A 22,653-nucleotide genomic window follows, 5' to 3' on the forward strand; every position below is an offset into this window, starting at 1 on the left:
TCTATACACAGCATTTTGGTTTTCTATAACCCAACATTACTGCAGGAGGATGCTTCTGCTCCACCCGTTATCTACCACAGCAAAAAACACAAACAAAAAAGCCCCACAAAAGCAACAACACTGTACTATAATCTAATCCACCCACGCATGCACGCACGCACACTATAATATAATCTAATCCACTTGTCACTGGTCCAGACAAAAACTTTGCAGTTCCCAACTTTAAAAAATAGATTCTCTTTTTCAAGATGTTACTTTTTAGATTGTTTTAACAATTTATGACCATATGAAAAACTGCTTAAGTCGGAACTGGAATGGCAGGCATCCACCAATACTGAATACCTGAGTCCTTTAGAAGCAAAAATAAGTCTGGATGTTCACATTGTTAAGAGTTATTCTTCTTCTTCTTTCGGGTGGAAATATTGTGCGCCTCAGTAATTAAAGACAAATTCCTTATACTATATTAGTGGTTAACAGCCAGATGTTCTTTTTGTATCTATATTTAAACATTTGAGGCAAATAGTTTTAGTCTGTTGCTCACCTAAAGTCTTTGTCAGGAATGTTGAACGTAACAACAGCACTGGAAGACAATAACTACAGGTGCAAACTTTGAGCTTTGATAGAGCTCAAGGACCAGCATACACTACACCGGCTCGCTTATCACAAACCAAACCGTCTGCGTAGCTCGACATGCACCACCAAAAAAGTCAAACCTTTCTAAAAGTGACAGCTATGTATTAGTTCCAGCTCCAGTAACAACCTCCATCTCTTTTTAATTGCCATTGTACACTAGCGACGAAGGTTGCCAATAATCTTAAAAGGAGTCATATTTAGATTTTTTTCCCACATAAAAAACACTTTCTTGTGGTCTACATAAAAATGTAATGGTGGTGCTTTTGTTAAAATGTTACATATAATTTATTTCACAGACCATCTTCAAGCCGCTTTCTGACTGTCTCTTTTGGTTTAGGGGCAGCTTTTTTGCATGTTGAAGCCCTCCTCGAGGCCAGCCCCCTTTGACTACGTCTACACCCCGTCAGCCATGTTGTAGTTTTTAGCGTTTTCATATCAATTCTACTGAAAGATATAAGTTATAATTATGCGCTATGTTTTTAAAAAAATGGCCAAACAGGTCGATGCATGTGCATATAAGAGGGCAATCTGCCCCACAAGAGAATAGAGAAAAATAAGGAACTTATAGAAGACAATTCTTGACTAAGACTAAATGAAAAGGGCAGAGTCACATATGGCGATATTTGCTGACGTAACTAAGGCAAACTACGTCACTAAAGTCTTAAATTCTAAACGGCTTGATTGGAGCATATTTTAAAGAAAGCAAGATTGTTTTATAAATATCTCTGCCATGACTCCATGGTTTGATTTCAAATGCTCAGGATTATGGGGAATCCCAAATACACAAACACATGTACCAACAGGTGAGAAAAGTTGGTTTTGCATATTGGGACTACTTTAACAGGTAAGCAATGTCATGATTTCTTACGGAATTGACTTTGCAGAAAACACTGCCCTTAACACTTTGGCAGAGAATTGCGCATCACATGCTCAATCACGGTGACAAGCTAAAAAGGAGGGGACAGCGTCGTGACAATTGCATTAAATTACCTTTCAGCAGGTCTCTCTCATTGGAAAGATATGTCATTATAAATACAGCAGCATGAACTTTTATTCTTCAAATGTCATCTGATAAAAACAGGATTGTGTCAATGTTTCTAAATATTGTGGGAAAAAAATGTTCAGACATGTCCTAAAATTGTAGGTACAACCAAGAAAATTGTATATTATCTGGCTAGTTTAGCAAGCGTTCTAAAAACAGTGGCGTATACAAAGGGATTCAGAATCTGTCATTTACAATCTAACATGTTTGAAAAAAAGGCAAGACACTGCTATCTTAGTTTAAGTTGTAATTTCAAGCAAGGGTTAGCTGTCACAAAAAAATAACCTGTCAATTTTAAAACTGACATGAGGTTTGTCTACATAGTAATTTTGACCGTTGCCTTAAACTCATAAGATCAGTTAGGGTTTTCAGACTCATCCCCTCGCATTTTACGGTTTGACCCTTTTCGCAAAAGTCGACCTAACCTATACTTGTCACTTGCTTTAAAAGGGGAACTTGACACATATTAGAAGTGTTGAATCAATGTGAAGTCATGGGAAAATATTACAACATTGAGCAGTTTGAGGAATTGAAAAGAGAAAAATGCAGTGTGTAGACGGAGGCTCAGGCAGTAAAATATAAATGTTTTAATAAAAACTCAAGACCCCATGCTGGCAACAGAGTTTCTTCTTACATGGAATTATACCATACACATGAGTTTGTATTTCAATAGCAACACATGCTAAAGATCACTTCTTACAAAGAGCAAAACAGTTGGTTGTTCATAAAGGTAATTATTCAAAAGTGTGGGAGAGATAACTTGTATTACAAGTCGATACAGTGCATCCTATTTTTCCACGTTTACACAAGCTGTGGTGTACTAAATCTTGCTGGACAACAACAGAAACAAATCAACAAAACATGATGCATCAATCTGCCTTTCTCAGCCTTATGAAGCAAGTTAAAATAAAACACTGAGCAAGCTATCAAGGCCTGCCTAAAAGAAACACGATTCAAAAACAATACAAACAAACATTTTTTGGGGGGACTAACAAGTCGAGAGGTTTGGAAACAGCCCTTTTCTATTGTTTTCCAAGACAAGATCAAAAAAACAAAAAAAAACAATTGTTCTTTATCTTTGAAAAAAAAAGAGTTAAGTGCAAATAAATTTAAAAATTACTATGTCAGTACTATGTCAATTTAAATGTCAGAATATGAAAGTGACTTATGGATCAAGTTGTTAACTGTTTCCAAAGTAAACAACAACATATTGTATTAAAATATATTATCTTTTTGACATAAATATAGGCCTGCAAGGATTCATCGATGAATTCTATTAGAAAAAAGCTTAATTTGTATTGTTGCTTTGATGATTCGTTTGATGCATTTAATAAAATAATAATTTGTGTAGGACATTGTTTGCGCTGTATATGCAGTAGATAATCCTCTTTCAATACACAGTACTATCTTTGGTCAAGCACAGCTCACTACAACTCCAGACAACGTAACGCAATGAAGTCTAGTTTTACTTTAAACATAATATGATCCGAAATGTGTCGTCAACATAAAGTAACAATGTATACTGACCCCACTAATGTTGGTTTCACCTGAATGAAATTGATGTAAAATGCTGTCGGTATAATATCATTGTCATGTCAGTCAGGTGCCGCCCCACCCTAAACGCAGAACACAAGCTGTGCATTGGGCTTTGCAGTCTGTGAGGGGTCCCGTTTTGTGTGAAAAAGCAGATATCAAATGTAAATTATTTAATGACAGGGCGTTTCATAAGAAATTCTACCCCAAACGTATTCCTGGCCACGTCATGTTCTGTTACTGATTAGAATATGAAGACATAATTCCCCTTTTAACTTCTGGTGCCTCTCGTGGCGGAGCATTAGTACTTCAAATTCAAAGCACAAGGTCTTGGATTTAAACCCATGTCAGAGATGAAATGTTGTAAAGGTTTTAAAATGATGCTTTATTGATGTTAAAATTGTTTAATACGCTAAACTTCAGCATAGTAATTTTTAAAAAAGTGGATTGTTAACTCTGTTGCTCATAATATTATTCATATGGTGCTGGGATACCCATGACTTCAGCCTTTCAAAGCTCCTCTTGGACCGCCAATTTTTGACCTCAGTATTTGTCAAATCCTGTTTACGGCACTGTGTGACCTGTGTGTGTGTGGCAGAAACAGCGGAGTGCCAGGAGAGATGGCTCCAATCAAAGGGAGAACGAGAGCAAAGGGCCCATAGAAGATGAGAGAAGCTGTCAAAGGTTTAGGTGAATTTAAAACACAAGAAGACAGACATCGTGGTGAAATGTTTGCACTGTCAAACAGAGCTGGAATTTCACTATAGCACTACATCAATGATGCAGCCCGTTCCAAGTACCGGTAAGCATCATACGTATTTAAGAGTAACAAACAACCAGAAATAAGGTCTATTTTGGTAGCTTACGCCATTTTACTTTTGGGTTGTATAACAAACTAATGTTTTATTCAGACACATGTGAGGACATGTTAGCATCTACAGTTTGTATGTTAATGCTAAAAATATATCTCATATTCAAAAAAATCACTCCTCCAAATAATACCTTTGCAAATGTCTGTTTAAATTGTTAAATACATTGTAACTCAATTTAACATACGTTATCAGAGTATTTTTGTTTAGCTTGTGCAAATGGGATAGGCTCCAGTCCCCCGACCCTCTGACCCCGAGAGGGATACAAACTGGATGGATGGATGGTTCTTTATTTATTATATATTCCTAAATTTAGGCTACACTGATTTTCTTTTTACTTAAACTTTTTTTTAATTTAATATGAGTAATAAGCAATTTCAATGGTATGTGCTTCTATAAGAAAAAAATAATATTCTCATCCTTGTTTATTTAAACTATTTTCCCGAAAAGATGCATTGAGGCCGCAAAATGTGTTTTATTTGATAACTCAATCCAAAAAAACAGATTACTGGATATAATGTTGATATAAATAATCAATAACTGTAGCCAAGCCTTAATATATATGATAATATGATAAGACCCGTTTTTGGCAAAATATGTTTTGAAGACAAAAACAAAGACAGAATGAATTTATAAATCAATCATGTTTTCAATATCAAATAAATCATATATCATTCACGATATTTTATTTATCACAATTTTCAGTTGCTTGACAATCTTCAAACAAGTTTTGCTACTGGTATTTTTGTCATCTAACCAAAGGTTGAGCAATATTAAACATATGCATTAAGTAAGGACATGTCAGTATTTGTACTATGTAATGTGACGCAAATCAAATATTCCAAAACAAAATGTCTGCTGTGTTGAAGATATTGGTTATTTTTTACAAAAATGTTTGAAACTATACTTTTACAGAGTACCTTTGTCAAACTCAGCAGTGAATGATAGACAAACCAAATACATGAACAGAAAGCATTACAAAATCATAAAATAGAACATGTGAAAGTCTCATGTAGGTGTGATCCTGGACAAACTGGATGACATAACATACAATCCTAATAAGTGCTTGTACCATATCATGCTACTAGAAGAAACACTAGAGAAACTGAAGACGAATGAGAGAGAGAAATGGCTGGGACTTGAAGTCAAGTCAATTTTACTCATTTACTCTCATAAGCAAGCACTTGGCGACAGAGGCAAGGAACAACTCCCTTTAGGGAAGCAAACTCCGGCAAAACAGAGGCTCTGTGGGGTAACCGTCGGTCTCGACCACTTGGGTTGAGATAAGAGAGAAAGTGTAGAAAGACAGATGTTATCTAGAGAAAGAACATAGGACAGAGGGGTTTCGTGACTGTGGAAGGGACGAGAGACAATATTCACGACAACAGCCATATCAACATGATGACACAATGATGGTCATCATTCTCTATCAGGGGATTTAAATTATTGTTACTCCTGTCCATCTGCTCTTGCATGCATTTGCACTGATGTGTTATACTGATGATGACTGAAGGTGGAACACTATATTTTCCTCTAGCCTCTGCCCTTGCTTTTGTTATTGATGAGTGGCGGTAGCTCGAGAGGGCAGCAGCTCTGGTGGCTGGTGACAAGATAGCAGAGTTGTTTCACAGACTGCAGTGAAATGTCTTGTTTACTGCCATTTTGAAACACACCCAAAGTAATGAGCAACATGGAGTTTCATCCTGCCATAGCCCCACCATCCATTCTACATCTACAGTACGTTCCATATCTCTTTACATCAGGTTGTCTCTGCTTTCACATCTAAATCACTCCTCTGCGCTGTGGTTTGTCTCATCCTTGTGTTTTTCTCTTGAGTCCTTCTTTCATTGATTCTTCGAACCATTCATTTAGCCTGCTTTTGTGGAGTCTGTCCTCAGTTGCAGCACACATACCACAATGTGGCCTCACCAAGGTTGGCAGTCAATCACCTGGCATGCCCTCAAAGGTTAAGGTCAAAACTGTCACTTTCCCATGGAATATATACCCAGTCGCACACATAGGCTGATGAGAGCTTTTCAGAGCCAATTGCAACATGCAGCCAGACACACAATCATGCTCTTGTATATATGAAGCACACACCCTTGAGTGCAAACACAAATGGATTTTCAGGAGCAGCTTATTATAAGTTGATTTATGACCGTGAATTGCAAAACCTCCTGCTGTCTTTGGATATTTGACTGCCAAGATCTGGGTATTATCAAAAAGACAGCTTTAAAGTTTAAATATGAATGCCCCTTTGGCACAACATCGCTATTAGATTTACAAATAGTTTTTAAAACGCATTGGGTGAATTAAATTGAAAACGATTAAGAAACTTTTCTTTTAGTAATCGACTTAAAAACTGTGGTGACAAAAATAATGTGCACCTTGCTTCCCTTAAGGGTTATCTCCCCTTTTCTTCAGCTGTCAACCAAATAGCAACAAGAAGTGAATGTTTAGCCCAATGTCACAATTTTCGCCTTTGACTGACCCTAAAATTGTCTGGCAGTGACAGGGTCCATACTTTAGTGATATCTATGACAAACAAGAGTAGTAAAAACATTTGACTAATGGCTTAAGACTTTAAATTGGTGCTCAGTGGTTAATAAAAGTAGGTTAATGCTTGGTAGACTTGAGGGCCTGCTAAATTACAGCACTGAGAGGGAGGGAAGGCAAGAGGTAACACAAGCACTTGTTTCAGTGTTGTATAACCACTTAATCTCTTTCATGACTGACAGTGAAGGAAGTTGTGAACCAGAAAGTGGAAGAAAAGGGTGAGGAAACAAGAAAAATGGAATATAAGAAAAAGCAAAAAACTGCCTAACACTGGGCAGAGGGCCAAGCCAGCCTTTGGAGTAGTAGCATGCCAGGAGACCTCCAACTCAAATAACTACCATTCTATGAAAACTAGTAACCAGTAACACCATGAAACACACAGACTGCTTTTCTCCCCTACACCATCAGAGTCCTGCCAGTGCAGTGGTGTGTATGACTGCTACACTTGTGCATCTTTCGGGGTACCGGTATATCACATGTTCTAAATCTAAAATGTATGAGCGGATGGTAGCGCTAAACAATATATCCATTTACACTCTTAAGAAGTCAAAAAAGTAAATCCTAGAGGGCTATTTGCTTTAGATTAGGACTGTCAAGTGCTTGAAATGTATTATGAGAAATAATTGCAGGATTTGTATGGTTAACTCATAATTAATAACTTAATATAAAAAGGTATGTTTGTATTTTTAACATTTATTTTTTTGACAATATAACGAAGGCACCCATCTAAACCCACAGACGGCGAAGCCATGTCTGTGCGACTTAGTGTTTTAATATGTCACACAGATTTCAACATAGATTTTTAACAATATGTGCACCATTTATTGGCTGCCTCATAGCAAAAGCGAACCAGTACCTCGAGGGCAAACTCACAGTAGGCCATTCATATCGTGTTGGACTTAAGATACGATTTACCCTCCCTTTCCTGGCCCCCATTGGCTTGCCGTCACACTATACATATGTACTTGAGCCTGTTGGCTCATACCGTAGCGTTTCGAAGTTTACAGCTTCACTCTAGCGCAGATTTTTTCTGGGGGGTGAAGGGTTGGGTTTTTTCTAAGCAAATTGTACATATTTTTGCCCTAAATTAAGCATGTTTAAAACACAAACATGGTTATATAAACTATGAATATCAATAATACAGTTATATTGTCTACTAGATGAGATCATACCAATCAGGGTTGACTGTTCAGTATTGTGGCCACTGATCGGCTCAGCCTTAGGCTGCATTACTATATTGGATTTAATGAGTGTAAATGTCAATATGTGGGAGTTATTTCACATCTAGAGCGTTCTCATAATGTTAAAAACGTATATAAAGGCTGTTAACAGTTTATTTAGGCTCCAGCTATGATAATATTTTTATTATTTTTATTATTTAATGGATAATTAAACATTCATACTTACCAGATAATGATTAGCAGCAATCAGGTTCGGAACCAATTAACATCAATTAACGAGGGATTACAGTACTGCAATTTATTTGACTGTGGATTTTTTTCAAGTCTTATTTCAAATAGTTCTGATACATTTTCAAATCTTGAATTGGAAAAGAAAAAAATAACAGGCAGTAACAGAAAAATATGCTGATTGAGCAAGAGAAAGGAAATAAAAAAATGTATTACACAAAATATTCAGAACACCCTGGATGTGACAGCTATCTTTTCCCAACTGACCTGTTTAACTAATTTATAGCTAACAGTGAGAGGATCTGGAGAATCCCTTGGCAACAAGAAATCTGGTAGCATGCACCTTGGATCCCGTGCTGATGATTTCACAGACTGTGCCTTTTTCAAACAGTTCTATCAAGCCTACAGGATGACCTCAATGATCTCAACATGCCTACAACTCTTGCCAGGGCTTTGTCATTTCAGTGGAAAAAAGACCTTCTAATCGGAAGACTCTGAAAATACTATTGGGTTTATTTATAACCATAAACCGGGAATTTCCATCACATCAGTATCATTAGGAACTAAATGGAGATTACTGATTAACCAAAAACATGCATCATTACACAAATTCACTTAAAATGCCAGATTATAAGGTAATTTGTTCTTTCTGTGTAAGATAATAAGGTGACTGCTACTGTCTAGTTGTTCTCTTTCCAAAGCAGTTCAACTGCATGGTGTAACAGTGAAAAAGATTGAATGACAAATGAGTTTGTAAGATTCCTAAAATTGTAAAATGTTTACTCAGAATATTAGCATATTTGAGGAAGTTATACATTGAGACAGAGTTTGAAAGCCCCGGGGGGCTTATCTAAAAAAATAAATTATTATTATTTTTTTTTTTCATAAAGAAATACAGTCAGGTGTGCTTACGGACTGTATCCCTGCATACTGTATTGATCTATATTGATATATAATGTATATATTGTGTTTTTTATGTTGATTTAATAAAAACAAAATATATATATATATATATATATTTTATTTATTTTTTCTTGTGCGGCCCGGTACCGGTGGTTGGGGACCACTGGTCTACAGTGCTCAGTGCTAACGCTGTAACTACAGACATAGACAACAATAAGAAGAATGGACGGAATGGGGTCTAAATCCCTTTCCACTTTCTTCCTGTGCCATTCTCTCTTACTTTAATTGTTTCCAGTGTAAGTGACAGCAGGCCAAAGATATTACAATCATTGTGGTAGGCCAGCACGCACATGCTGGCTGACACTCCTCAATGCAAAAGCTGGAATGATGGAAGTTAGTCGTCTAATCGCTAACAGGCCACCTAAATCATCCTGATTCAGCTCCAAATTCAAGCCTTCAGTCATTTTACTGCTGTACTGGGTGTCAAATCAGTCCAAATAATCTCAAACTAAGTATACTGTATCAAAGATAGTTATTATACTTGAATATGCTCAGCCTATTTAATGATAGGAATTTCATATAAACAATGTAATTCTGGGCACGCGCTGTATAGTTAAGAGTTTGCGTGGACAGGAGCAGCAATTTTGTTTGTGGACGATAGGCAAATAGACTAAATTTGATTGTTTGCAGTAAATACAGCATGAATTACAAGGAGACTAAATAAATGCAGGAGTTATTTAGTACCTATTTTTTTTTATTTTTAATCACCCCAGATTAGTGAAAAGGTTTAACTTCAAATTGTGCATCTAAAGACTTTTAGTGTCGAATAGCACACATACTTTAACACCACTAACACCCCCTACAAAAAATGTTACTATTCATAATTTCTATTTAAGTTACGGTACTATATACAAACCCTGTTTCCATATCAATCAATCAATCAATCAATGTTTATTTATATAGCCCTAAATCACAAGTGTCTCAAAGGGCTGCACAAGCCACAACGACATCCTCGGTACAGAGCCACATAAGGGCAAGAAAAAACTCACCCAGGTGGGACGTCGATGTGAATGACTATGAGAAACCTTGGAGAGGACCGCATATGTGGGTAACACCCCCCCATCTAGAGTTGGGAAATTGTGTTAGATGTAAATATAAACGGAATACAATGATTTGCAAATCATTTTCAACCCATATTCAGTTGAATATGCTACAAAGACAACATATTTGATGTTCAAACTGATAAACACTTTTCTTTTTGCAAATAATCATTAACTTTAGAATTTGATGACAAAGAAGTTGGGAAAGGTGGCAATAAATACTGATAAAGTTGAGGAATGCTCATCAAACACTTATTTAGAACATCCCACAGGTGTGCAGGCTAATTGGGAACAGGTGGGTGCCATGATTGGGTATAAAAACAGCTTCCCAAAAAATGCTCAATCTTTCACAAGAAAGGATGGGGCAAAGTACACCCTTTTGTCCACAACTGCGTGAGCAAATAGTCAAACAATTTAAGAACAACGTTTCTCAAAGTGCAATTGCAAGAAATTTAGGGATTTCAACATCTACGGTCCATAATATCATCAAAAGGTTCAGAGAATCTGGAGAAATCACTCCACGTAAGCGGCATGGCCGGAAACCAACATTGAATGACCGTGACCTTAGATCCTTCAGACGGCACTGTATCAAAAACCGACATCAATCTCTAAAAGGATATCACCACATGGGCTCAGGAACACTTCAGAAAACCACTGTCACTAAATACAGTTGGTCGCTACATCTGTAAGTGCAAGTTAAAGCTCTACTATGCAAAGTGAAAGCCATTTATCAACAATATCCAGGAACGCCGCCGGCTTCTCTGGACCCGAGATTATCTAAAATTAACTCATGCAAAGTGGAAAAGTGTTCTGTGGTCTGACGAGTCCACATTTCAAATTGTTTTTGGAAATATTCGACATCGTGTCATCCGGACCAAAGGGGAAGCGAACCATCCAGACTGTTATCGACGCAAAGTTCAAAAGCCAGCATCTGTGATGGTATGGGTGTGCATTAGTGCCCAAGGCATGGGTAACTTACACATCTGTGAAGGCACCATTAATGTGAAAGGTACATACAGGTTTTGGAACAACATATGCTGACATCTAAGCGCCGTCTTTTTCAAGGACGCCCCTGCTTATTTCAGCAAGACAATGCCAAGCCACATTCAGATTCACATTCACCTGTTACAACAGCGAGGCTTCGTAAAAAAAGAGTCCAGACCTGTCTCCCATCGAAAACGTGTGGCGCATTATGAAGCGTAAAATACGACAGCGGAGACCCCGGACTGTTGAACGACTGAATTTCTACATAAAACAAGAATGGGAAAGAATTCCACTTTCAAAGCTTCAACAATTAGTTTCCTCAGTTCCCAATCGTTTATTGAGTGTTGTTAAAAGAAAAGGTGATGTAACACAGTGGTGAACATGCCCTTTCCCAACTACTTTGGCACGTGTTGCAGCCATGAAATTCTAAGTTAATTATTATTTGCAAAAAAAAAATAAAGTTTATGAGTTTGAACATCAAATATCTTGTCTTTGTAGTGCATTCAATTGAATATGGGTTGAAAAGGATTTGCAAATCATTGTATTCCGTTTGTGGACAAAGGGGTGTACCTCGCACCATCCTTTCTTCTGAAAGACTGAGCATTTTTTGGGAAGCTGTTTTATACCCAATCATGGTACCCACCTGTTCCCAATTAGCCTGCACACCTGTGGGATGTTCCAAATAAATATTTGATGAGCATTCCTCAACTTTATCAGTATTTATTGTCACCTTTCCCAACTTCTTTGTCACTTGTTGCTGACATCAAATTCTAATTTTTATTTGCAAAAAAAAAAAGTTTATCAGTTTGAACATCAAATATGTTGTCTTTTTTAGCATATTCAACTGAATATGGGTTGAAAATGATTTGCAAATCATTGTATTCCGTTTATATTTACATCTAACACAATTTCCCAACTCATATGGAAACGGGGTTTGTAAATGTCCTAATATTAACCTATATAATGAAAAATGTAAAAATAATGTAAAACTTATATAAACTAAACAATATTCTGGGTTTCATTTAGACTTTTCCAAAATCAGTTTTGTCTTATAAATGTTTCAGATTCATTATGGTTCGGCTGAGATTTGATTCCACTGTACCTTACAAATAGTTTCAGTATCCCATGGCAGGATAGTACGAAGGTCGATGAGCTCGCAAGAAACTCCAAGTTTCTCCTGAGCCATTGTGGCCACTTCCTTCATCACGTGAACCTTATTGAAAGAATACAAAAAAATCAAAACACCATATAACATGTCATGATACTTTGTTGATACATTGTGTTTCTTTCGTCATTATTATTCATAAATAATAATAAATACAAACATTTTTATTATAAATAATTTTGTTTTTAGAGGTGAAAAGAGTCCTCGCACAAAAACTGTAAAGAAATTCAGGCAAATATTTTTTCTGTTTAGGATCACAAGTTTCACTATGTGTTCAAATTGCTTTCCTTCTCGCTCAGCTTGGAAGGCAGGGTAGATGAAGAGTAGTGCAGTAGGAAACAAATAAATGCGTTTCAAAACGGAGTTCCATTGTTTCCCCTACTTTACTGGACCATCTATCTTGCCAAATCCTTTAAGAACAATACGGACTATGAGAGGCACGTTTTCTTCCAATGTCCGTCAGCCCACCTCCCAGGCTGCAGGTACATTCGGGCCTGGATAAGCCAGATAAAGTGGCTGGGAACAATCAAACTGAATCTGACTCCTGGTGACTAACAGGCTCTGTGATATCAAATCTCTCTAATGAAAGGACCATCAACAATGGAAAGTGTGCTGTAGACATTTCCGGTAATAGATGAAAAGCTAAACACAGCTGGGTGTTGTGGAGACATCTATGTAGATATATTGTCTAAGCATGCCAGCTGAGAGACCCTGCAGCGACACAGGAGGCTTGTAATAGACAAAGTAAATCCACTGGTTTTGAGGCTCATATACTGTATTGTTGGTCTAACTTCTTTTTTCCTGTGTGTGGAAAATATTCTAAAGATAGATGGCAACCTAACTACTCAGCACAGCCTTAGATTCTGACAATGATGCTTAAGATCACCTACCTGTGTCCCCCAGGCAACCAAAGTGACATCACTTCCTTCCTCTAAAACTTCAGCCTGTGAGAGTGGTATAGTGTAGGCCTCTGTAGGAACCTGTTCCACTGCAAAGACACAAAGACAGGCCAAGATATACTATTACAGTTAAACTAGTTGACGTCGACCAACTAATCAAGTTCTAATTTACCTTGTTCTTTTTTTTTTTACTAATACGTGTCCGCTCTGTCGATGTCTCTGGCATGACTTTAACCCACACTCAAATATGTTATTGACAGACAAGAAATACAGCTGAGTAATACTCCTTGACTGTACCTACCTACTCATTGAAAAGACGATACTATACTATGCATTATTTTCAATCCTTAATTTTCAACACCAGTTATATTGTTGAGGGTCATTCAATCAACAGTGAGAGGCAGGATCCACTCTGAACGAATCACCAGTTAACCACAGGTCTAGCACGTAGTAGGTTGGCAGTTCTTCAGGTTTTTTTTCTTACAAAAAGGTAAACAAATATCCAAATGTGCTACTGTTAGTTAAAAGAATATATGAATGGAATGGAAAAGTCAAGGTTATATGTTACACGATTCATATAGCAGCCCACTACATGCCAGCCTAATCAGGATGTACGGTTTTCATACTGTGGTGTGGTAAGCCAAACTGTATTGTAGGGCTGTGAGATTATATGACCATGATTGGTGACTGGGATACATTTCCGGTTGATTACGATGAATAGCTGTGACTATATAAACGTGTTCAAACATGAGAGAAATGTCTGAGACAACAGGCAATCAGTCAACCTTTTCCTGCTTCACTTCCAGGTTAAAGTTTCTGCAGAAGGGAAAAAAATGACTGAACTTGGGAACTAAACGCAGAGCTAAGGGCAGCGAAATAAATGTCCTTTGTGACTTTGAGTTATCCTCCAAAGATTTAGGTTACCGTATTGATGGGAAAAAAGCTAACTTAACATCGGTTGTATGGCGGTGGTCTGGGTCACCAAAGTGATGCGGAGCATATGAAGTCGATGTACAAGGTACAGTATGTACAGTTGATGCAGTCAGTACCCTTAAAAATAAGGCAACACAATAAATGTGCTTAATCATTTGAAGAAGTACCAACTACTACTATGCTAGCAGTGAGGCCACACCTGACCAATATTTTAACCTGAAACTATCTGTATTGTTATTAAAGATGATGCACATTTGCAAATAACAATAATGTTAACAGCATATTTAGCATACTAATATAAAAATGGTAATGTTTAAAAAATGTTTACTTTTTGAAAAAACTTCACTACTCCAGATAGGGTCATTTGCATCACTGCACAAAAACACTCAGGACTGTAAAATAATGTTCACTATTATTTTATATTTTTCTACATTTGTTTTACCATTGAGGAAAACATTTTACAAATTATTTTTCTATGTTTACCTATTTAATTTGCTTAGTTATTTACTTTGTATATTGATAACACTTTGAACTAAGCTCTGGTTTATTTAGTTTTATGTACAGATGTTTTAGAGAGGGCAGGTTTCATACATTAAAAAAAAAAAGTGATGATCAAGATTTGATGATATGAAAAAATATTGTGTCATATTTTTGCCATATCGCCCAAACCCAGTGAAAACACGGTTTAAAAGATATTCACAACCACATTCAGACCACTGTGAAATTAAAGGGGACCGATTATGCCAAACCATTTTTTTACCTCATGGTCCAAAAAACTACCATTACATATTATGTAGACTACAAGGAAGGGTTTTAAATGTAGAAAAAAAATCATATTACCCCTTTAAGAGTATTCAGTTAACCTAAAAGTACATGCTTTGGGGTGTTGGGGAATAGTCAGAGTACTCAAGAACACACACAAGCAAAGGGAGAAGATGCTTTACATAGAACAACTTCAGCCAAGACTCAAACCCGGATCCCAAACCACCCTGTGAGCCAATAGTGCCTACCAATGCTCCACTAGGCTGCATTTATTTATTTTCTATATGTCATTATTGGTTTTTATTAAAACGATCGGAGACATGCAGACTCAACACTTATGAGGGTTGAAACAGACACATCAGACATATTGCGGTTACCAAAAAGATACTAGGATTCCAAAAGAACTAACTTTAATAATACAACATTTAAACCACTAATGGAATGACAAACCAATCTAACCAAAATTTCTACAGCAGAACATTTTATCTGGCCCATTTCAAAGGCTTCCACAAGATTTTTCCATAACTCAGAAAAGACATAATGTACTTTAATCAGCCAAACATAATGTGTGAATAACAGGGTTTGATACCAACTTGTCCAAAAGCGGAGGCTTCAGGAGTTTCCTATCAAATAAGCACTGTTTAGGCTAGGGTATAAACTTCACAGAAAAAATAACAACAAACTATGTATTGCAGTGAATTCACCTGGGTTATTCTGTGACAACATGCAAATAGAACCATTTCCAAGTGTTCTTTACAATTACAGCTTTAAACCTAATTCCTGTGATTGTTCCAAGCTTTTAGAAGGGTACTGCATTTTTATTGGAATTTTGCCTATTGTTCAAAATCATTATGAGAGACATGACAGAGTTAAAGTTAAAGTTAAAGTACCAATGATAGTCAAACACACACTAGGTGTGGTGAAATTTGTCTTCTGCATTTGACCCATCCCCTTGTTCACCCCCTGGGAGGTGAGGGGAGCAGTGGGCAGCAGCGGTGCCGCGCCCGGGAATCATTTTTGGTGATTTAACCCCCAATTCCAACCCTTGATGCTGAGCGCCTAGCAGGGAGGTAATGGGTCCCATTTTTATAGTCTTTGGTATGACTCGGCCGGGGTTTGAACTCACAACATAAACGATCTCAGGGCGGACACTCTAACCACTAGGCCACTGAGTAGATTACCGGTACTTATAAAAAAAAAATTGCATTCTAAATATTAAATAAATGCGATCAAAGGTTCGCTTACAATGAAACCTTTTGGAGCCACGCAATTTCGCCTATAAAGACCTTAAAAAACATCCAAACATCTCCATTGAGATATTATATACATGATGTAAATATATATGTAATGTAGTAAAGGGCACATTTATAATAACAATTAATATTTACATATTTTGATCATTTGAAGCATACAATGCGCATTAATTTCAAAAACTCATCACATAGTTTTTCGTTTTTTTCCTCATCACTGATCATTATTCAATGCAGACTTCACGAGAACGAACAAACATAATAAAACATCACTTACTGTGAAATGTCTGCTATCATTAGGATGCTGACTGCTGGGACGTTCATATATTCTCATTTTGGCGAAGAATTACTTATAATTCTCCCGAACAAAAGAGGTGGGGGGCATTGGACAAAATGTCAAAGTGTACCAACTTGTCGTAATAGCTACTCAAACGTCTTCTGTCCAGGTGAGATACAGGACTTATGATCTAGAATAAACTTACACGGAACAAGGAAGCGAGAAAGCAGCAGACCACTCGATGTAAACATAGGGACACATGGAAGTGATCACGGCGCCGCTATAAATAGTTTGTCTGAGTTAGCGCTTATAATAACAATATCACACAGGAGCTCCCATTGGCTCCGCTGCAAGCAGACTTTTATTTACAAGTTAAAATGCATTTTTTTTTAAAACATCTGGCGTCATGTTTTTCAAAATGATTGTGAACCAAAAAAAGTGCAGTTCCCCTTTAAGATGTAGGAAATAAATTGTATCTAAAATAACCTGATTCAGGTTTTTAGGCAGACCATAGTGTGAGTGGAATAACTGCATTTTACTAATATAACATTTTCGAAAACTTTTGGTTTAATGATTGGTCCCATGACACGGGGCCATGTCCACATGAACACGGAGAGTTTAAAAAATGCATATCCCGGGTAAACACGATCTCTACCCACACAAGCGTGGTTTCAAAACTGTCTATGTCTCCACACAAACCCTTACGCCTGCTGTCATGCAAATTTTGTCCAATCAGAAGCCAGGAAAAAGCAGCAACAGCTGGCTTGGTGGCATTACACCTCTTAGTATGTTTATTTTGATATACTAGACGTACACTGACATGTACATTATCTTTAAAACCAGCCTGCAATTACTCAGAGCCCTGGAAACATTATGAATCTCTTTTAGCGTTTAAAGCGTGCATACATGCCTGTGATGCTGAAACACAACACTCATGGAATTATAACCTATTTAATCAGCAACATGGTGATATATTACATGTGTAAAATCAGCACACACTTTAAGTAGCCAAGGAAGCCTCTTGAATGTTAAAGTGCTTAAAACCTGCGTGTGCTACTGCAAAACTCTCGTGGAATTATAAAGCATTTAATTATTGACTTAGTGTTAGATTACACGAGCAATGAAGTGTATATTGTGTAACATCAGTACACACTAACAAGAAGAAAGCAACATCATGTTTTTTTAGTCACTCGGGCTCTTTTTACGTGAGAGCGGTCACGCCCAGCTCCATCTACACAAATGGAAGCAACACACGTATGTTAACTTCATGATCTGTTGTTAAATAAGGACTAAAAGCATGAGTTAATGTTGCACCTTTCTTATGACATAAAGCAACAAGTATTGCTTGTCAAAGTTGTCTTATCAGCTGGAGGTTCGACAGCAATCATATCCAAAACAGCTGACTGTCATAAGTGCGGCCAGGGGTGTCGCAAAGCCCTTTTTGATGCTTAATGTTTTTTCTAAATGTAGAGTGAAAATAGCAGCATATTCACGTCCAAACATACAATAGTCTTCCTGTAGTGTGTTTGAAGCCAGCAAAACAGTGTTGTTGAGCTTTGGAAATGACAGCGCACAACCCTGACGTCATCAGAGGAGTACAAGTCTCAGTTGGTGCCGTATACACGCATACGCTGAGCGGTGAGTTTTGAAACTCCACACTCTGGCCAGTGTTTGCAAAAGTCTGCATTTTTAAGGACAAAAGTATGCATTTGCATGTGGACAAGAGGCCTAAATGAAGAGATGCGTATGCTTTTATTAAGCATCTGTGTTCGTGTGGACATAGCCTGGATAGCCTTCATGTTGCATGGTTTTTATAAGCTTCTCAAAGATCATTAGCTCCATGTGGAAGGCTGGGATAGTCCATGACTCGGCCGGGGTTTGAACTCACGACCTACCAATCTCAGGGCAGACACTCTAACCACAAGGCCACTGAGCATACACTCTTATGAACTGTCACCCAGCGGGGCCAAACATCAGTTTGTGAGGTTTTTACTTTATTAAAAGTTAAATTGTTAGTTAACTGAGAAACAGCATTTTCCAAACTGATATAAACATGTCCACTGTAGAATACACTGCTTCTCAGAAAGCAAAAGTTGAAAAAGTGAACATTATTGTTTTACACTGTATGTTTACCATGTCACTTTAAAGACACTCATCTGTAATTTAAAAAAATATTTGCTTTAAACATTGGATGCCCTTGTACATTTCTTTGCTCATAAAATACATATTTGTAGTATGATTAGAACACTTGAGCAATATGTTTGTGTTCAATTACAGTAAGTGTGTTTATGCTAAACTTTGTTGCCACTTTTTTCTCCCAAAATTATGGCATTTTTAAGTATTTTTGTTACTATTTTTTTTTGGACATATACCACAATAATATCTTGCCGTGATATCGTACCGTGATATCGTACCGTGAGATTTTGATACCATTACATCCCTACATGTTACAAGCACTGTCTTTTCTTGAATGTGTACATGAACACAGGCGCTTGTGTAAATATTCAATGTTTCAATGTGTACATTTGCGGGGTATAGGCTTGTACGGCCAATAAATGTACAAAATCAAATGTGTTAAAAAATGAGGTGGGTGCAGCTTATATTTAGGTGCACTCTATCGTCCAGAAATTACGATAAGTACATATCATTTCAAGGTGTCCCCAGTTTACCAATGTCTGGAAGAATACTAATGACTGTCACCAGGCCAGGATACAATCTAGGCTCAAACCTGGCCACAGTGACACTTGCACATTACAATAGAAGAAAGAATTGCTCCAAAATGCCTACCTTCAAGCTTAATTGAACTTTGCAGCTGAGATATACTGTAAAGAAAATTAAGTTATGGTCTATATTTACAATGTATTCAACTTACCTGCTGCTCTGTAAAGGATCTTGGGCTCAAAGAAAATGCATGGGTTCTTATCAGCAATGCAAGCGAGGAGCAGCCCCTTGGCCTGCACTGGGCTACGAGGCACTACAACCTGTGTAACATGCAACATACATTATTTAATTAGGAACTGCAGTATTGAATGACACTTGTTGCAAGCTCTAGTAAAATATAATTAGAATATACTAAAAAGGATTAATATGTTATAATGCCATGATTCTGTATTTTTTCCCTGGCAATGGAACTGCAAATTGCATTCATGTCAAAGCAACATTAAACCAAAGATGGCCAAAGCCAATCAGACGGTCGGTGGTGGTGCTATCCTTCAGATGGAGCTGAATGTGCTGATAGTATGCACAAAGATTAACATTTATCAGCCTGACCTTTGCTGAGAGACAACATGTTTATAGCACTCAGAGATGGTTACTCATAGTGGATCGACTGTTTTTCTGTAAACTGTAAAATCATTCCCTGGCGCTGGGGAAATTAGATACTACTTCTGATGATTAAATGTATGTTAAGAATGTAGGTGTGATGGATGTCAAAGCTGACATTTTAACATCAATTTGTTTGCAGAAAACACATGCTGTTAAATTCATGTCAACAATACTATTGTTGTTCAGGATGTAATGAACTGAGCCGGAAAGATCAAATTACAGGTGGTCCTGCTTAAACAACGTTTTGTGGTTACAAACATACTCCCATAAATTATTAATACGAAACAAAACAAAGCGCATGCGGCACAAAAATATGTACGCACTACGCTGACTAATACAAAGGCGGACTAATACGTATAAATAATGCTAGATAAACTGTGGAAGGAGAAGATTAATTTTGTTCTTTTTAAGTTTATTTTGAAATGTTTACCTTAGTGCAAGGCATACTCTTCAGAGGGCCGCACGTCAAATGAAACGAAAGTAAAAAGTGAAGTGACATTTAGCATTACAAAATGCTTAGTGGGAAAATTAAGAAATCCATATTGGCTGTATGCCCTGCCCAAGCCGCTCAAACGCTGCAACCATTATCAAGTATAAATATGTATCTTTGAGCATGTGAAAGTATATTCAAAAATGAAATGAACAGTAATATCTAAACAATGTAGTCATCCGACTCAGACGTCCTCCTTCCAATAATCATATCTATCCCTTCCTTGCAACACCGCTTCCAGTGTGCAAGCTAACCACTTTGATTAAAGTAAAGCGTACCGGTAATTCTTTTTTATATTACTGTTTGATTGAATTTTTGTATTTAACCTTTTTATTACTGTATTCGATATGCCATTTGTGTGAACGACTAAAGTGTTTAGGTATAAGTTCTGACTTACACTAAAATTACAGTTGTAGGGAAATAACTAGTTTATAATCAGAGAACAACATCCATATCGTTAAGGATTAAAGAGGTTTCACCCATGATAAATTATGGGTTGTGTTTTGAAGAATTTGGAAGAGAAGAGCAATGGTAAAATCATCCCAGTTATATTTAAAACTGTTAAAACAGTGAAAAAACTATATATATATTTAAATATAATAGGGAAGATAACCATAATATGCTGCACAGCTAACCTTGACCCCAGGGCAGTGGGCAAAGAAGGCTTCAGGGCTTTGAGAGTGGTAGAGAGATCCATGTCCAACACACCCCCAGGGAGCTCGAATGGTGAGATTTCCACAGTCAAACAAGTTGCCAGAGCGGTAGCGGTACTTAGCAGCTTCATTGACTATCTAAAAAGAGACCAACATGATAGAAATTAGTGCCTCCAAAGTTTTTCAGACAATTTACCTCCCTAATGTCCCACTTTGGTTGCTGCAACATGTAAAGTTGTATATTTATGACAAGACATTAGGAATTCTAACATAAATATGAATGCAGGTATAGTTTATTTGTTTCGACAAACTTAATACATTAAATTAAGGTTTATACATTGTCACATTTGCAGAACTCAACAGGTTTGAAAAGGTGTGGGAAGAATTTGGTCTTATTTATTCCAACTCCTTCTCCATATCTGTTAATAATCATTTCTTCACACGATATGTTTTACATACAATATTTTGTTTGGTTAAAACTTGTTATTTAAATTGTCTTGTGTACTTATGTAAAGACAGGAAAGGAAGATGTTGAAACAGAGTATCAAAAAACAAATTCAGTTTAAAAGTTCAAGCTCAAAAAATTATATAGCTTGTGCGGTGTTAAAGAAAAGGAGGAAATACAAATTTAAGAAATTAGGATACAGTATGTACAAAGTACCGTACGTACAAATCCAATTAAAGTAATAATAAAGGAAAACATTGTTAATGATAAATAGAAAATAGAAAGGGAATAAGCGGTAGAAAATGGATGGATGGATGGATTCGTTCGAAAGAGTGAAGGCATTAAATACAAGTCAAGTAAATTATTTGAGGAAAAAATATATAAAATTACAACTTTGACCGAATTGCACAATTTATATTTTCTGTATAAAAGTTAAGCGATAACATATTAGTGATGCTCAATAAATGAAATGTGATGCTTAAAATTGTTGAATTCGACAAAATGTATTATTTATCATTGTAGAGTTAAAGTTGATTCATTGTTGATGACGTCAAAAAGCATCAGGTTTTTGTGAGTTGTGTCTTTTATTTCCTTGCTTCGAGATGTCATCTTCAAAATGTGTCCAATAAATTGATGTCTTTGACTACAAGGATTTTGGTTTCCTCCTGTCCTCCATTTAATTTGATTTAGATTTTGCAGTTGGCGCTCCAAATGCCTTGAATTGTGTACTGCTTTCTTAAGTCATGTGCTTTCTTGGAGATGCTTGTTTCTCTGCCATGGCAATGTCACATTTTCTTTGTTGGTGAACTTTAAAAATGACAAATGTGGAGTTGTTAGTCTTATTCCTGCCAGACATTGGATGCATGTATTAAAGTTTTTGATATCCACATCCAGCTCCTATGAGAGTACTGTAGATCATGGGTGTCAAACTCTGGCCCGCGGACCAAAATTGGCCCGCCGTGTAATTTCACTTGGCCTTTGAGGCGATATCAAATTAACACTAGAGCTGGCCCGCCGATTATATACAGCGGCGGTGCCGCGGTAACACCGCATTCACTGCTAATTCTCATACTTACCAACCCTCCCAGGAGACTCCCAAATTTCAGTGCCCCTCCCAAAAATCGTCACGTCCGCTTTTCATCCAGTCCAACGATAATAATATGTGCGGCTTCTGCACGCACACACAAGTGAATGCAAAGCATACTTAATCAACAGCGATACAGGTTATACTGAAGGTGGCCGTATAAACAACTTTAACACTGTTAGAAATATACACCACACTGTGAACCCACACCAAATAAGAATGACAAACACATTTCGGGAGAACATCCGCACCGTAACACAACATAAACACAACAGAACAAATACCTAGAACCCTTTGCAGCACTAAATCTTCCGGGACGCTACAAGGTGTGTGTGGGGGGCG

At 37.1% G+C, this 22,653-nt stretch overlaps 1 protein-coding gene across 2 annotated transcripts in view; it reads right to left on the bottom strand.

The window, feature by feature from the left end:
• The window catches only part of bckdhb (branched chain keto acid dehydrogenase E1 subunit beta), a 78,741-nt gene that overhangs the window by 39,776 nt on the left and 16,312 nt on the right, over positions 1–22,653 (bottom strand). For both annotated transcript variants that reach the window (XM_061949652.2, XM_061949644.2), the window contains exons 5-8: positions 20,765–20,920; positions 19,188–19,296; positions 13,085–13,182; positions 12,132–12,242 (exon numbers count right to left, since the gene is read on the bottom strand). In XM_061949652.2, coding sequence (XP_061805636.1) covers positions 12,132–12,242; positions 13,085–13,182; positions 19,188–19,296; positions 20,765–20,920 — 474 coding nt within the window. The remainder of the gene's footprint in view (positions 1–12,131; positions 12,243–13,084; positions 13,183–19,187; positions 19,297–20,764; positions 20,921–22,653) is intronic.

Source organism: Nerophis lumbriciformis, linkage group LG04 (genome assembly GCF_033978685.3).
Source record: "Nerophis lumbriciformis linkage group LG04, RoL_Nlum_v2.1, whole genome shotgun sequence".
Classification (NCBI taxonomy): domain Eukaryota; kingdom Metazoa; phylum Chordata; class Actinopteri; order Syngnathiformes; family Syngnathidae; genus Nerophis; species Nerophis lumbriciformis.